Consider the following 18,530-nt stretch of genomic DNA (forward strand, 5'->3'; position numbering starts at 1 on the left):
TCTCTGGGGCCACATTGGGTCTATATTGGACACACACAGCCCGCTCTCTGGGGCCACATTGGGTCTATATTGGGCACACGCAGCCCGCTCTCTGGGGCCACATTGGGTCTATATTGGACACACGCAGCCCGCTCTCTGGGGCCACATTGGGTCTATATTGGGCACACGCAGCCCACTCTCTGGGGCCACATTGGGTCTATATTGGGCACACGCAGCCCGCTCTCTGGGGCCACATTGGGTCTATATTGGGCACACACAGCCCGCTCTCTGGGGCCACATTGGGTCTATATTTGGCACGCACAGCCCGCTCTCTGGGGCCACATTGGGTCTATATTGGGCACACACAGCCCGCTCTCAGGGACAACAGTAGGTCTGTATCTGGGCACATACAGTCTGCTCTCAGGGGCCACAGTAGGTGTATATAATAAGGGCACACACAGCTCACTCTTAGTGGCCCGCAGTGCCCAGGGACTATATCGGGGTACACAGACAGCGCTCAGTATCGCGGGGGTTCCATCAGTCCCCCCACACGTCTGTCCTGGGATCGGGGATGCGCAGAGCTGTATAGAGAGGTGCGGAGGGGGGAGGGGCGCGCAGTGTTCTGTATAGAGGAGCTGAGGGGGATGCGCATTGCTTTATATATATATATATTTATATATATATAGCGGGTGGTGATGATGAGGCAGTAACTCTCTCCCTCCTGTCGGCTCTCCTCTCCTCTCTCTGCAGCAGACATGGCATCTCACATCCTGCAGATTCTCCGCCAAGGTGTGTGGGCTGCATTAACCGGAGGCTGGTACCATGATCCCGAGGACAGCCAGTTCAATAACATCTGCCATCTATATCTCTGGGTCTTCCTGCTGCTCCTACCTCTGGCCATGCATCTGGTGAGTGCTGGAACATGGCATGTATATTATATAGGAGGGTGTGTGCTAGTAATACCTAACTGATGCCAGCTCTAGTAATACCTGCCTGCTGCCAGCTCTAGTAATATTTGCCTGATTCCAACTCTAGTAATAACTGTATGATGCCAACTCTAGTAATACCTGCCTGGTGCCAGCTCTAGTGATACCTATATGATGCCAGCTCTAGTAATACCTGCCTGGTGCCAGCTCTAGTGATACCTATATGATGCCAGCTCTAGTAATACCTGCCTGGTGCCAGCTCTAGTAATACCTGCCTGGTGCCAGCTCTAGTAATACCTGCCTGATGCCAACTCTAGTAATACCTGTATGATGCCAGCTCTAGTAATAACTGCCTGGTGCCAGCTCTAGTAATACCTGCCTGGTGCCAGCTCTAGTAATACCTGCCTGATGCCAGCTCTAGTAATACCTGCCTGATGCCAACTCTAGTAATACCTGTATAATGCCAGCTCTAGTAATACCTGCCTGGTGCCAGCTCTAGTAATACCTGTATGATGCCAGCTCTAGTAATACCTGCCTGATGCCAGCTCTAGCAATACCTGCCTGATGCCAGCTCTAGTAATACCTGCCTGGTGCCAGCTCTAGCAGCTCTAGTAATACCTGTATGATGCCAGCTCTAGTAATACCTGCCTGATGCTAGCTCTAGTAATACCTGTATGATGCCAGCTCTAGTAATACCTGTATGATGCCAGCTCTAGTAATACCTGTATGATGCCAGCTCATCTGTCATTCTTAGCTGATTGATTGACCCCCTGACTTTCTCCCTTTACTGGCCAGCAAAACCATCAGGATTGGCACCTCACTGCATACCTTTTTTTGAGTTAGTGGCTGACTGTATTGAAGGTGTACAGTCATGATAGTCAAAAAAATTAGAAAGGTTTTATTTATTAAGGTTTTCAAGGTTTTAATTGGAAAATGTGCGACCCGTGGGTGAACGATGCATTAAAAGCATTGCGTAGACTCCAGAAATGTAAAACTAACATCTAAAAAATGCTGCAGCCTTCGCCTAATAGGGTTATGATTTTTATTTTTTCCTTGAGGGTCATTAATAACATTCACTAAACATAAACTTTCATCCCTGGCACTTCTTTTTTCAAGGTGACAACACCCCGTGACGTTGTCACCCAGCATTGTGTGCCTGCAAGCTTATTCATGTAATAGGAGTTTATAGTCACCCTGTATTGTCATGTAAGCTGTGTCATATTTCTAAAATCTGCAGCTTTTCTTATACTAATCCCTGTTGATTCTACCATAAAAGTTATTTTTCCTACACCCAGTGCCATCTGGAGCTCAAAATTTTTTGGAGGGGTACAAACAAACCAAAAAAAATTCTGAAAATACTGAAAAAAAACATCAAATGCCGCCATTGTGTCCTTCAAATGCCGCCACTGTTCCCATCAAATGCCACCACTGTGCCCGTCAAATGCCGCCACTGTGCCCGTCAAATGCAGCCACTGTGCCTGTCAAATGCAGCCACTGTGCCTGTGAAATGGAGCCACTGTGCCCGTCAAATGCAGCCACCGTGCCCATCAAATCCCGCCCCTGCGCCCGTCAAAGGCCACCACTGTGCCCATCATATGCAGCCACTTGTGATCCATCAAATGCAGCCACTGTGCCCCATCAATGCACTGTGCCCATCAAATGCAGCCACTTGTACCCATCATATGCAGCCACTTGTGCCCCATCAAATGCAGCCACTTGTGCCCCATCAAATGCAGCCACTGTGCCCCATCAATGCACTGTGCCCGTCAAATGCAACCACTTGTGCCCATAAAATGCAGCCATTGTGACCACCCCACTCGTCTGCCCACTCACTGGCTGACTGCCCAGCACTTATCCAATCTTGGTGAGGGAATCAGGCAGTGGGTGATGACAGCGAGCTGTGGGATGGTGGGATGAGCAGTGGGTCAGGCGGCGGCTCCAGGCACTGAAATTGGGTGGTCTAGAATGTTGGATGAGAGAGAACGTTTCATGTGGATCTTTTAATTTATGATACATTTTAATAAACAATATAGAATTTTGGCATAACTTAATTCAACTTTCTTCTGGTGTGCTTAATATCCAGGAGAGACTAAAGCCCCATACACACTATTAGATTTTCTGCAGATTTTTGTCTTCAGATTTACCAAAACCATATAATATGAGGTCAAACCTTAAGCCTTTGTACACACGGTCGGACATCCCGACAACCAAATCCATCTGATTTTTTCCGACGGATTTTGTCCGAAAATGTTGCATACACTCGGTCGGACTAAGTTGTTGGAAAATCCAATCGTTCAGAACGTGATGATGTTATTTTGTTATGACGGGACTACGTTCACGCTAGTAGCCAATAGCTTTGATGTAGGAATTTGATCTGAGCATGCGTGGCACTTTGTCCGATCGGAATTCTCTACACATGATCGGACAAAGTCCGATCGGATCATGTTGTCGGAAAATTCTATAGCCAAGCTGGAAAACTTGGTCCGTCAGATACTACGACAGAAACAGTCCGATGGAGCCCACACACGGTCGGATTATCCGACAATACGGTCCTATCGGACATTGTCCATCGGAATGTCCGACCGTGTGTACAAGGGCTAAGAGTTTCAATTTGTATGCAATCAGACAGGCCCTTGCACTACATGTTTTGATAAATCTGAAAACAAATATCTGCAGAAAATCAAATGCCGCGTACACACGTAGCGGACTATCCGGCGGACTTAGTCTGGCGCACTTCCCGCCGGACTGTCCGCCGGACTTTCCGAACGAGCTACTTGCCCACACATGGCACTTTTTCAGCGGACTAATACGGCGTACTAAGTCCGCCGGCCTATTCGCCGTACTTTTTAAATGAACGGACTCGCCCACACACGCGGAGGAAAGTTTGCTCATTTTGAGAGCGTCTCCAGGTAGCCGGGGCCAGCGAAGTAGGCGTCGCTGGCCCCGCCACCTGGTATGGACTTAAAAGGGAACCCCAACGCCGAAAAAATCGTCGTGGGGTCCCCCCCAGGTCCACATGAGACCCTTGTCTGAGCACGCTACCCGGCCAGCCAGGAAAGGGGGGACGAGCGAGCGCCCCCCCCCCCTCCTGAGCCGTACCAGGCCGCATGCTCTCAACATGGGGGGATGCCTTGTCCCCATGTTGATGAGGACAAGGGCCTCTTCCCAACAACCCTGGCCGTTGGTTGTCGGGGTCTGCGGGCGGTGGGCTTATCGGAATCCGGGAGCCCCCTTTAATAAGGGGGTCCCTGGATACCGGCCCCCCACCCTATGTGAATGAGTATGGGGTACAATGTACCCCTACCCATTTACCTGTGGAAAAAAGTAAAAAAAAACACAACACACAAGGGTTAAAATAGTTTATTGCACAGCTTCGGGGGTCTTCTGTCTTTGGGAGTCTTCTCGCCGGACTCCTCCGCTATCTTCTGCTAGCTCTTTTACTAGCGGAGGAGCCCGGCTTTCTTCTTCGCTGCCGCCCTCTTCTTCCGACTTCGGGGGTCTTGTCCCCCTCTTCGGTTCTTCTTGCCGGGCTACCGCGCCTCCTGGGACTGTGACATCATACTGGGCGGGGACATCATCTGGTGATGTCCCTATATAAGTTGCCGCGCGCCTTGTCCCCGTCATTGTGAGTAGAGAGATCAACGAGGCAACATCTGAAGAGAAGAAGAGAAGAACAGAAGACGGTGACAGCGGCAACAGAAGACCGGGCCACCACCTGTAAAAGAGCTAGAAGAAGGTGCGGTGGCCCGGCAAGAAGAACCGAAGAGGGGGACAAGACCCCTGAAGAAGGGGACAAGACCCCCGAAGTCGGAAGAAGAGGGCGGTGGCGAAGAAGAAAGCCGGGCTCCTCCGCTAGCAAAAGAGCTACCCCCCCCATGTTGAGGGCACGCGGCCTGGTACGGCTCAGGAGGGGGGCCGCTCGCTCGTCCACCCCTTTCCTGGCCGGCCAGGTAGCGTGCTCGGACAAAGGTCTGATGTGGACCTGGGGAGGACCCCCACGCCGTTTTTTTTCGGCGTTGGGGTTCCCCTTTAAGTCCATACCAGGTGGCGGGGCCAGCGACACCTCCTTCGCTGGCCCCGGCTACCTGGAGACACGCTCAAAATGAGCGGACTTTTCTCCGGGCGGGAAAAGTCCGTTCATTTCAAAAGTACGGCGGACTGGCGCACACACATCCAGATTGTCCGCCGAAATGCGAGTCCGGCGGTAAGATTGGAGTGCAAAACTACTTTCTAAGTCCGCCGTACTTTCGGGTAAAAAAAAGTCCACCGGAGGCTACACATGGACGGATTGTCCGGCGGACTTGAGTTTGCCGGACTTTTCCACCGGCTCGTTTGATCATGTGTACGCGGCATAATAGTGTCTATGGGGTCTTAAACTGGAGCTCCACCCAAAATGGGGAGGCTCCACTTGTTTGCACCCTCCCCCCCTCCACTGCCACATTTGGCACTTTTTGAGGGGGAGGGTACCTGGTTTTGACAGGTACCCACTCCCACTTCCAGGTAAGAGCACTGCACAGCAATCTATGACATTTATGGCCCCTTTTCCTCCCCCCGCTGCATTCTGGGACACACAGAGGTCCCAGAACACAACTGGACCATTCAGAATGCACAGAGTGACACGCGCATGTGCGGTAAGAAACAGGCTGTGAAGCCGCAAAAGTCTTCACTTCCTGTTTTCCTTACTACAGATGCCGGTGCCTGCACCCGAAGCTTACTGACGAATGGGCTAGAGGTGCCGACATCCCGGGATCGCTGGACAGGTGAGTGTCCTTACATTAAAAGTCAACAGCTACAGTAAATGTAGCTGCTGCCTTCATTTTTTTTTTACAAACAGGAACTCAATAAGAGAATCACTCAATAAGATTTTACTGTCTGGTGAAGTCTTTTCACACGTCATCTTGCCCTCTCTAAAGTAACCTTATGTAGCCTGCAAATACCAGTGTCGTTCTTCAGATCTATCTCTTTGGAACCTCTGTTGATCCCTGGTCTAAGCTCTGCAAGGTGTCTTGACTTTTGCTCAAGCTAATATTGAACCATGCTCCTCTTAAAGTTAATTTCAATTGTTATGGTTTATCTTTTCACATGTCATAATGGCACTAGAACTTAACCAAAAAGTGCATTCTATGCATCCAAAAATATAGAAAATATACCAAATCAAATCATTATTCAGCCAAAAAATAAAAGCCTCATGCATGTGTCCTGCTTCTTAATATAGGGGGTCAACAATGCCAAGAGTTGGGGAAAGCAGTGGTCCTTCATCCGGAGATAATTCCGAAAAACATCTTAATTATTCTCCTGGAGCTCCCACGGCAAAGGCATATGACATCATTGATCACGATTAATAAAGCAACCAATTTTTGGTCCAAGAAATCCTCATCCTCCTGTTCCTGGACTGGACTTGGGTCAAAGCAATAACTCCAAGGCCAATAATAAATAAGACATTATCTTCTCCAATTCCGAAACATGGCTGGTTGAGAACGGCCATTCATAAACGAACTGAAAAGCGTGAAATGAAAAGTGCGAAATGAAAAGTGCGAATCAACACTCACCAAACTTCTACTAACATGAATTTAGCAGAAGGAGGACAAAGGACAGAGGACAATTGAACTTCCTCTTTTTTGGTTCGTAGTACTTCACTACATTTGTGTTTGCTGGCCAAGAATTGTGTACCTTTTGTATGCAAGACAAAATCCAGGCACACGCCTTCGTACAAAAGTCTGAAGTTTTGTCTGCGCAAAATCCGATCGTGTGTATGAGGCTTTAGAGCAGGGAGTGGTGGAGAGTTAGTTGAACTTGGGCAAAGGTTAAAGCCCGATGTACTTCGGGCTTGAACAACAGAAAATTGATTGGTTCTCCCATCTATTATAAACAGGGTGAATGGGGGAATTCACACTGCCAGCTATTGTATTAACCACTTGACCACTGGGCACTTAAACACCCTTAACCAGACCAATTTTCAGCTTTCGGTGCTCTCACATTTGAATGACAATTACTCAGTCATGCAACACTGTACCCATATTTTTGTCCTTTTTTTCACACAAATAGAGCTTTCTTTTGGTGGTATTTAATCACCGCTGGGTTTTTTTATTTTTTGGTGGATATTATTTGGTCTTTGTGAAAGTTATAGAGTCCACAAGCTATGCTGCCAATATCTGAAAATCTCATTTCTTGAGACCCTAACATGCCAGAAAAGTACAAATACCCCCCAAATGAGCCCTTTTTGGATATAAGACATTCCAAGGTATTTAGTAAGAGGCATGATTAGAGGTCGACCGATATATCGGTCGGCCGATATATCGGCCGATATTTGCAGTTTTTTAAATAATCGACATCGGCCGATTGTGCTGATAAAAAGCCGATTTAGAACTACAGCGGGACTTTGAAATGACTTCTGTAATAGAAGTCAGTGTAAGTTGCCTGAGTCGTCATAGAATTGTCTTTCCTCCTCTCTGGGCAGGCTGCCAAGAAAAGAACAGAAAGATACAATGTTTACACTTCAATGAATGAAGTCATCTCAGTGTGTAGAAGTTCTCAGTTTAACCATTTAAAGACTAAGGCCCCTTTCACACATGCGGATGGTATGTCTGTATTTCATCCATCCGTTTGCGGATGAAATACGGGCATACATTCATCCGTGTGGGATAGCGGGTGTCTGCGGATGAGCATCCGCAGACACCCGCTATTGTCCGCCTCCGCAACTGTCTGATTCTGCAGACGGAGGAAAATCCTATTTTTCTGTCCGTCTGCAGAGCGGATCAGATGAACACAGGCAGACGGTCCGTGCTCATCCGATCCCCATAGAGGAAAGCGGAGAGCTGACAGGGCGGTCCCTGCACAGTGTGCGGAGACCGCCCTGTCCGCCGCCGGCTCAGCGGGGACAACGGAGCGATCCCCGCTGAGCGAGCGGATCATCACGGCGCAGATCATTACTGATCCGCCCCGTGTGAAAGAGGCCTAAATCTTTTCTGACACTTGTTGCTTACAAGTAAAAATCCTGTATTTTCTGCCAGAAAATCACTTAGACCCCCCAAAAATTATATATATATATATTTTTTTAGCAGAGATCCTAGGGAATAAAATAGCGGTTGTTGCAATATTTTATGTCACACGGCATTTGCACAGAGGTCTTTCAAATGCATTTTTTGGGGAAAAAAATATACTATTTAAAAAATAAAAATAAAATAAAAACAGTAAAGTTAGCCCATTTTTTTTTTTTTCGTCCAAAAGTTTTGACTACCTGTTTTTATTTAATATATAGGTTTTTTTTTAAATCTAAATCATACATACAAGTAAACTGATTGGAGGTTTGTTTTGTTTAATAAATGTTTAAATGTAAGAAATTTTCTGTATCACTTATGAAGACTGCTTTCACACTGGAGCGGGCAGGCGTTGATGGTAAAACGCAAGTTTTAGCGGCTCTTTACCATCATTTTAGCGGTGCTATTTGGCTGCTAGTGGGGCGCATATAACCCAGCTAGCGGCCAAGGAAGAGGTTAAATGCGCCCATGAAGCACTGCTGGCAAATCGCATTGCATGCGCTTCGGCAGTGGTGCCCATTCATATCAATGGGCAGGAGTGGTGGAGGAGCGGTATACACCACTCCAAACGTGCTGCTTGCAGGACTTTTTTTTAAGATCCTGCCAGCACATCGCCTCAGTGTGAAAGCACTCTGTCTTTCACACAGACTGCAGGGGAGCCATTTTGCAGGCACTTTACAGGCGCTATTTTTAGCCCAAAAGCGCCTGAAAAACGCCCCAGTGGGAAAGGTGTGTTAGATCAAGGGGGATTAAAAAAATAAAATAAAAAAGGAAAAAAATAAATAAATAAAATAAAATCGGCCTAACATATCGGCCCAAAAAAATCGGCATCATATATCGGCTATCGGCCACCATGATTTCTAAATATCGGCATTGGCATCGGCCAGAGAAAAACCCATATCGGTCGACCTCTAGGCATGATGAGTTTTTTGAAGTTGTAAGGCCGCGTACACACGCGGGGACTGTCTGCCGAAACTAAGTTCGTCAAACAGTCCGCTCAAACTTTTGAATGAACGAACACGCCCACACACGGCACTTTTTGAGCGGACAAATACGGCAAACTTTGTTCGTCGTACTAAGTCCACGCAACTTTTGAAATGAACGGACTCGCCCACACACGAGGCAACAGTCCGCTCATTTCGAGCGCGTGTGCAGGTAGGCGGGGCCCGCGATGGAGACGTCGCGGGCTCCGCCGCCTGGAATGTACTTAAAGGGGAACCCCAACGCCGGAAAAAATCGGCGTGGGGGTCCCCCCAAAGTCCACAACAGACCCTTGTCCGAGCATGCTACCCGGCCGGCCAGGACCAACCCATGTGACATATACCATGTGACACTGCCCCATTGTCACTATATAAGTGGCCGCACAGCGCGGCTCTGGCATTCCGGCCGTAGAGAGCGACGTGTCAACATCTCCTGGAGAAGAAGAAGAAGAACAAGAAGAAGAACGGAAGGCGACCGGAAGGCGACAGCGGCGACAGAAGACCGGGCCACCGCCTCTAAAAGAGCTATAAGAAGGCGCGGTGGCCCGGCAGAAGAACGGAAGGCGGCGGCGACAGAAGACCGGGCCACCGCCTGTAAAAGAGCTATAAGAAGGCACGGTGGCCCGGCAGAAGAACCGAAGAGGGGGACAAGACCCCCGAAGTCGGGAGAAGAGGCCGGCGGCGGGGAGGAAGAAAGCCGGACTCCTCCGCTAGCAAAAGAGCTACAAGAAGATAGCGGAGGAGTCCGGCGAGAAGACCCCCGAAGACGGAAGACCCCCGGAGCTGTGCAATAAAATATTTTATCTCGTGTGTTGTGTTTTTTTTTTGGGTACTTTTATTTTACAGGTGAATGGGTAGGGGTACATTGTACCCCATACTCATTCACATAGGGTGGGGGGCCGGTATCCGGGGGCCCCCTTATTAAAGGGGGCTCCCGGATTCCGATAAGCCCCCCGCCCGCAGACCCCGACAACCAACGGCCAGGGTTGTCGGGAAGAGGCCCTTGTCCTCATCAACATGGGGACAAGGTGCTTTGGGGTGGGGGGGCCGCGCGGCCCCCCCTTCCCCAAGGCACCCCCCATGTTGAGGGCACGTGGCCTGGTACGGCTCGGGAGGGGGGCGCGCTCGCTCGCCCCCCTTTCCTGGCCGGCCGGGTAGCGTGCTCGGACAAGGGTCTGTTGTGGACTTTGGGGGGACCCCCACGCCGATTTTTTCCGGCGTTGGGGTTCCCCTTTAAGTCCATACCAGGCGGCGGGGCCCGCGAAGGACCTGGAGACGCGCTCGAAATGAGCAGACTTTCCTCCGAGCGGGAACAGTTTGCTCATTTCGAAAGTGGCCTACACACGGGCGGACTGTCCGCTCAAACCAAGTTTCAGCGGACAGTTTTTCGGAATTTCCGAAAAACTTTGTTCGTCAAACTATCCGCTGAAACTGTCCGCTGAAGCCCCACACACGAGCGGACTGTCCGCTGAACAGTGTTGAGCGAACAGTCCGCCCGTGTGTACGCGGCCTAATTTTTTCCTACAATTCTTTGCAAAATCAAGACCTTTTTTTCCTTTTTTTTTTTTTTTTTTTACAAAATTGTCATATTATCAGATTATTTCTCATACACAGCATATGCATACCACAAATGACACCCCAAAACACATTCTGCTATTACTCCCGAGTATGGCAATACCACATGTGTGAGACTTTTACACAGCCTGGCCACATACAGAGGCCCAACATTCAGGGAGCACCATCAGGCTTTCTGGAGCACCCAGGCCAACTGACATTTCTCTCCTACATGTAAAAATCATCATTTATTTGCTATAAAATTACATAGAACCCCAAAACATTATATATATTTTTTAGAAAAGACCCTAGAGAATACAATGGTGGTCGTTGCAACTTTTTATCACGCACGGTATTTGCGCAGCAATGTTTCCTACGCTTTTTTTGGGGGGGAAAAAAAACAGTTTTGTGCTTAAAAAAATAAAAGTTAGCTTTTTGCATAATGTGAAAGATGAAGTTACGCCGAGTAAATAGATACCTAACATGTCACTCTTCAAAATTGCACACGCTCGTGGAATGGCGCCAAACGTCGCTACTTAAAAATCGCCATAGGCAATGCTTTTAATTTTTTTACCGGTTACATGTTTTGAGTTACAGAGGAGGTCTAGGGCCAAAATGATTGCTCTCGCTCTAACGTTCCCGCAGCGATACCTCACATGTGTGGTTTGAACACCGTTTTCATATGTGGGCAGGACTTACGTATGTGTTCGCCTCTGCACGCGAGCACATGGGGACAGGGGCGCTTTAAATTTTTTATTTTTTTTATTGTTCATTTTACTTTATTTATTTTAGTTTGACATTTTTTTCCCCAAAAATACATTTTGTGATCACTTTTATTCCTATTATAAGGAATGTAAACATCCCTTGTAATAGGAATATGGCATGACAGGTCCTCTTTACAGTGAAATATGGGTTCAATAAGACCCCGCATCTCACCTCTAGGCTGGGAAGCCTGAAATAAAAAAATTAAAAAAAACAATCCTGGCTTTGATCGTAGCGGTGTGTCGGTAAAAGGGGGGGGGATGTCCCCTCTTACCTCCCGTAAGAATGATCAAGCAGTGGAACAGCCGTTATGATCATTCTTATGGTGTAGGAAATCGCCGGATGAAAAAGCTGATATCTGAATGATGCCTGCAGCTCCGCCCATCAATCAGATATCCCCGCACAAAGTCAAGGACGTCATATGACGGCCGGGAGAAGTGGTTAAAACGCTTTTTTTTTATTGGCAGGGTATTGCAGAATATTGGCAGGGTATTGCAGAGTATTGGCAGGGTATTGGGTATTGCAGAGTATTGCAGGGTATTGCAAAGTATTGGCAGGGCATTGCAGAGTATTGGCAGGGTATTGGGTATTGTAGAGTATTGGCAGGATATTGCAGAGTATTGCAGGGTATTGCAGAGTATTGACAGGGTATTGGGTATTGCAGAGTATTGGCAGGGTATTGGGTATTGCAGACTATTGGCAGGGTATTGGGTATTGCAGAGTATTGGCAGGGTATTGGGTATTGCAGAGTATTGCAGGGTATTGCAGAGTATTGGCAGGGAATTGAGGGGTTAGTTTTCGGTGAGCAGCGATGTGGGCACTGCAGATGCAGCCCACAGTGCTGCTGACACTGATCTCTTCCCCCTCCGCTGTACCGATAGGTACAGAGAGGGGAGGGAGGAACGACGCTGGTTTGTTTATAAGTGATCGCTCCGTCATTTGATGAGCGGCCACTTACTGTGACCCGGCGGTCATAGATGCTCTTGAGTGTGTGCCCCAGGCCTCTCAGAGTTAAACAACCGCCCTGTAGCCATCATTCGGCTATGGGCCGGTTGTTAAGTGGTTAAGCAGGCTCAGCACCTGTGACTGCCTTATTACCTTGTAGCGCACCCCTTAGGTAGCAGCAAATATACTGGGATCCCCCACCCTGCACAGCCAGGCACACCGAATTTCCACAAGCACTCAGAGTCAGAGAACAGTCCCTGACGTTTTTTTGTTTTTGTTTTATTGAGGGTAATAAACTTGGCTAGGGCTGGGAGATTATGCGATGCCCATTTGACTTCAGAACAAACTTCAGCGACAACTCTTCCTATATACAGTCTTTATTTACAGGTCTTATTCTTCCTCCAACACTCAATTGCTTACAGAACTCAGTTGGAACATTGTAAATGATCCAACAGTCACTCAGTTAGATGAACCAATAGCCCATTACAGGCAGAAACCCAAGGGCCCTTAAATGTGTAGCAAAATTCAGTGTCCATCTGACATTTCTCCCACGGCTACTGATCCCAGCACCACCTCTTAAGGCACTGCCAACCCACCTGGTTGCCACTTTGACTAGCCCTCCAGGCTAAATTCTCCCCACAGTCCTCCAGACTGTCACTCACCAGCCCACCCAGCTAACCCCCAGAAGATCTCCCAGACATGCTGACCTGCTCCCGCTGTCCTCTGTCCTTGCTCCCGTTCCCCCAGGAAGGATTTCCTCTGTGTGTTTTAGGGGAATCATCCAGCACCCAAGCCTTAGGCCTGAAGTCAGCCCCCCCCCCCAGACTAGGGGGGCCCTGCAAGGGCCTCCGACAGCCTCCTCAGCACTCCATCTCTCCATCTTCATCTTCCACCTGGCTCCCTTTTCTGGCATTGCTCATGACTATTTATGAGGTAAGCTCTTCCCCCTGCTGGCCAAAGCTGGGGATTGTCTGAAGCCTCTTAAATATGCATGGCAGCCCCTCCTTACTCCCACGCTCCAGTTCTGGCAGTTTCTACAAACTTCCAGATCAGGAGAAAGTCCCAAAGAGAGCTGCCAGATGAGTCAGCCAGCCCCTGAATCGCTGAACCCTGACCCAGATTCACAACCCAAACCTGGCCCTCAGCCAAGCTGAATTTTCCTACACTAACAACTACTTCTAATGCCGCGTACACACGACCACACTTTCCGTCAGAATAGGTCGGACTGAATCATTCCGTCGGATAGTCCGATCGTGTGTGGGATAGTCCGATCGTTTTTTCTTAAAAAAATTCAGACGGACCTAGAAAAAGAACATGTTTCATATCTGTCCGGCGGACTCAATTCCTATTGGGAAAACCATTCGTCTGTATACTGGTCCGACGGACCAAATACGACGCAAGGGCAGCTATTGAGTACTGGCTATTGAACTACCTTTTCTAGTCCCGTCGAACGTCATCACGTTTAAAACTAATGGACTTTAGAACGGACTTTAGTCTGTTCGTGTGTGGTCAAGTCCGTTCGTTCGGAAGTCCGTCGTAACTCCATTGAAAGTCCGTTGAGAAGACCGTCTGACTTTTTCTGCCGGAAAGTCCGGTCGTGTGTACACGGCATTACACACACTAGAGGGTGCTACAATCTGAATACATCTGATTTGATGCAGTCAATGTTTGGTCAATAGTTTTTGTACACAAGTTATTAAATCTACTGTTGTCAAGCCCGGTGGTGCTTGCAGGGCAAGAATCAGCTGAAATCTGAGACATGTATGTGTGACAGAGGTGCAGCGTGGTGTGACAGGCAGTAAACACACAGGGGTTGATTTACTAAAGGCAAATAGACTATGCACTTTGCAAAGTACAGTTGCACTCTGTAAGAGCAGTTGTGCCATGGCTTAGTGAATGAGCAGAAGCTCTGCTGACTTCTATCATCCAATTATGTGCAGACAAAAAGCTGTTTTTTATTTCTCTTGCATGTGATTGGGTACTCTTTGCAAAGTGAAACTTCACCTCATTTACTAAGCTCTGGAGCAACTGCCCTTGCAGAGTGCAACTGCACATTGAAAAGTGCACAGTCTATTTGCCTTTAGTAAATCAACCCCACAGAGTCCAAGTAGGCAATAAAGTTATAGTAGAAAAGGTTAAAATACAACGTATTCAGACGTGGCGGGTAGGCCAGAGACACTTACAAACAGTGACAGCGGTCTGAAGACTTGAAGATACCAAGTGCGTCTGCAATTAGAAGTGGAATGCGGCCTGGGGCGGTCCACACCTCAGGCGAGACTTCCTAAAGAGAGGTTGACATAGTGCCAGCACTGTCCCTACTCCTCTCAAATGTTTCCCTAACTCTAAGCACTGTCCTTGTCAGACAGGGATCCTGTCCCTACACTAGCCATAAAGCGCACCCAACCCCAGAGTCGGAGTCTTAAATAGACTGTACCTGACCTAAGATGGCTGCTGCAGTCACATGGGGCATCAGCATCCAATCGGACAGCTGGGACCACAGGAAGGCATAGAGAAATCAAGTTACTCACAACTTCCGTCCCTTTCTGCATTGCGACTTTGGTCCACCTGCAGGAGGGATTACAGACTGCACCTGCCTACATATGGGCAGCTATTGTTTTTTCTTTTTCAATCAAGTTTTTGGTTAAGCATTCCCCTGGCACAAAAAACATACAACAATATGCAAGTATGTTTTGTTCGAGGCATGACTGCATTGCTGCTTTAAAATTGCTTTACCCTGCAGTATGTTTACTGATTGTATTTCCCACAGGGCTTGCCTGCAACAAGACTCACCTTATGCCTTTACTGCATATCCACAACAATGTTGTTTACAGTAATTAAGTTTGTAAGTTTTCGACTACATCTAATGTTTGACAACGGAACCGTGGTCCATCAAAAAAAACACAGCAAAAAAGCCAAGAAGACCAAAGATGTTGGCAGCAATATTTCAAGCAACTACACAGATCCAAGGTATGATTTTTTCCCCTTCCCCATTTTTACTTTTTTTCTGGTATACTTTGTTCTCATCCTAGAGATTATTTTAATATTAATATATATTTTGCCTGCATTTTGGCTTCCTATTGGGTTGCCAACCTCCTGCAGCATTTTTTACTGACAAAACATGGAAAATTTACTGACAGAGCACATTTTTTGGTATATATATATATATATATATATATATATATATATATATATATATATATGTATATATGTATATATATATATATATATATATATATATATATATATATATATATATGGTAGAGGCAGCTTTTATCCCCGTAGCATTTACCATCCGTAGCGCAATCCTACCTTCTTTTTCAACATTTTTTACTGGCAACCTGAGAAATTACAGAACTCCTAATGAAAACTAACACAGTGAACATTTAACCGCTTGAGATCCGCGCTATAGCCGAATGATGGCTACAGCGTGGACCTGCTTTGCCGGGACTACGTCTATTGACGTCGTCCCATGCACTAGCAGCCTGAGGGGCGCGCACGGCGCGCTCTGTGATCAGTGAGTTTATGAGACTCGCCTGATCACAGATCGGAGCAAGGGATCGATCCCGACCCCTTACCACATGATCAGCTGTTAGCCAATGACAGCTGATCATGTGATCACAACAGAGCTGGTAATCGGCTATTTTTCCTCCTCGTGCTGACAGCGCAAGGTGAAAAAAAAAAGAGCCGATCACCGGCAGCCGTGAGAGGGACTTCAGTCCCAATCACGGCGAGCTGGGGCCAGCTCATCAGTGCCCACCTGCCCCCTGCCAGTGCCACCTAAATATAGGAAAAAGTGCCACCCATCAGTGCCACCCATTAGTGCCCATAGTGCCACCCATCAGTGCCCATAGTGCCACCTATCAGTGCCCACAGTGCCACCTATCAGTGCCCACAATCTGCCTCAACAACAGTGCTGCACCTCAGTGCCACATATCCATGCCCATCAGTGTCATCTACCAGTGCCCATCGGTGCCCAGCAGTGCCACCTATCAGTGCCACCTATCAGTGCCCATCAGTCCCATCTATCAGTGGTACCTATCAGTGCCCATTAGTGCCACCCATCCGTGCCACCCAATCCGTGCCACCCATCAGTGCCGCCTTATCTGTGCCCATCTTTGCCCATCAGTGCTGCCTTATCTGTGCCCATCGGTACAGCCTTATCTGTGCCAATCTGTTCCATCTTATCTGTGCCTATCGGTGCCACCTTAACTGTGACTATCAGTGCCCACCAGTGCCGCCTCATCAGCGCATTTCAATGAAGGAGAAAAATGACCTGTTTGCAAAATTTTATAACAAACTATTAAACATGATTTTTTATTTTGCACCTTTTTTTGTTTGTTTAGCATAAAATAAAACTCCCAGCTGGAATTAAATACCACCAAAAGAAAGCTCTATTTGTGGGAAAAAAATTATAAAAATTTCATTTGGGTACAGTGTTGTATGGCCGCGCAAATGCCATTCAAAGTGCATCAGCGCTGAAAGCTGAAAATTGGTCTGGGCAGGAGGGGGGTTTAAGTGCCCAGTAAGCAAGTGGGTAAACAGTATAAACATGATATAGAAACACTGACAATACCTATAACAAACTAATTTGCTTGATTTATACTTAACCACTTGCTTACTGGGCACTTAAACCCCCCTCCTGCCCAGACCAATTTTCAGCTTTCAGCGCTGATGCACTTTGAATGACAATTGCGCGGGCATACAACACTGTACCCAAATGAAATTTTTATAATTTTTTTCCTACAAATAGAGCTTTCTTTTGGTGGTATTTAATTACAGCTGGGAGTTTTATTTTTTGCTAAACAAACAAAAAAAGATGCAAAATAAAAATAAAATAAAAAATCATGTTTAACCTCCCTGGCGGTACGATTATTTCGGATTTTAGGTGCTAAAAGCGGTACCATTATTTTGCATGAAAATTTGGCGTTTTATATTGTAGTCCTGCAATTCTTAGGAATAACTCTCTTAAATCTGTCCAAACCAGAGTCTAGCAGACATCCCGGGTATGATAAAGTTTGAAAAATTTAATCATAAATTATAATATAATAAATAATTATAAATAATTGTACCAAATAATAATATAACAATAATAAAAATTATTCAATAATGTAATCAAATCAAAAACACTGAAATTTGCTCAGTTGCAGAATTGTCACTGTCATTACTTTTCAGTATTTGATGACGGATCTCCCCACAAATCGCTATCGCTCAATTCTGCGAGTGATTCTAATTTATTATCGCTGTTTTCTAGCTGGTCTAAAATCATTTTTGATGTAAAGGGACAGTTTTGGTTGCTATGGGCAATCTCCAGTTTCCAGGCATAAAGAACAGTTTTTATTATATAAAACTGCATGCAGGACACTGGGCAGACCACTAGGGACAACGGGGATGTGAAATATTTACATACAGCAATGTAATCTGTAAGATTACATTATACTGTATGTATACTGTTTGTTTCACTTTTTGAATTTGGCGCCGATCTCCGTGCCCGTGCGTCGCATCGCTCGCAGGGCACGGAGATCGGCGATGTAATGCATCGAGCGAGACACGGCTCGCTCGTACAGCGGGGATACAACGCTGGATCCGAGGGAGAAGGTAAGTAAACGTCCTCCTGGATCCAGCGAGGCAGTCCCGAGTCTGACTCGGGGATACCGCTTTTGGTATGAAAAATCCACCCCGAGTCAGACTCGGGAATACCGTCAGGGGGGTTAATAGTTTGTTATAAAATTTTGCAAACAGGTAATTTTTCTCCTTCATTGAAGTGCGCTGATGAGGCGGCACTGATAGGCTGCACTGATGGGCACTGATAGGCTGCACTGATAGGCTGCACTGGTGGGCACTGATAGGCTGCACTGGTGGGCACTGATAGGCATAGTTAAGGCGGCACTAATAGGCACAGATAAGGTGGCACCAATAGGCATAGATAAGGCAGTACTGATGGGCACAGATAAGGCGGCACTGATGGGCAAAGATGGGCACAGATAAGATGGCACGGATGGGTGGCATGGATGGGTGGCACTATGGGGCACTGATAGGTACCACTGATAGGTGGGACTGATGGGCACTGATAGGTGGCACTGATAGGTGGCTCTGATAGGTGGCACTGATGGGCACTGATGGGCAGCACTGATGGGCACTGGTAGATGACACTGATGGGCACAGATATGTGGCACTGGGGTGCAGCACCGTTGTTGAGGTAGATTGTGGGCACTGATGGGTGGCACTGTGGGCACTGATGGGTGGCACTGTGGGCACTGCTGGGTGGCACTATGGGCACTGATGGGTGGCACTGACGGGGGGCACTTATTTATTAATCAGGTGGCACTGGCAGGGGGCAGGTGGGCACT

General features: G+C 47.4%; 1 protein-coding gene across 2 annotated transcripts in view; it reads left to right on the top strand.

The window, feature by feature from the left end:
* The first annotated feature begins 651 nt into the window (after positions 1-651).
* The window catches only part of PCNX2 (pecanex 2), a 272,275-nt gene continuing 254,396 nt past the window's right edge, over positions 652-18,530 (top strand). For both annotated transcript variants that reach the window (XM_077486198.1, XM_077486199.1), the window contains exons 1-2: positions 652-887; positions 14,951-15,150. In XM_077486198.1, the coding sequence (XP_077342324.1) occupies positions 735-887; positions 14,951-15,150 (353 nt within the window). In that variant the 5' untranslated portion in view covers positions 652-734. The remainder of the gene's footprint in view (positions 888-14,950; positions 15,151-18,530) is intronic.

The sequence above is a fragment of the Lithobates pipiens genome, unplaced genomic scaffold (assembly GCF_037356315.1).
Source record: "Lithobates pipiens isolate NorthernLeopardFrog02 unplaced genomic scaffold, aLitPip1_a1.2 Scaffold_18, whole genome shotgun sequence".
NCBI lineage: Eukaryota > Metazoa > Chordata > Amphibia > Anura > Ranidae > Lithobates > Lithobates pipiens.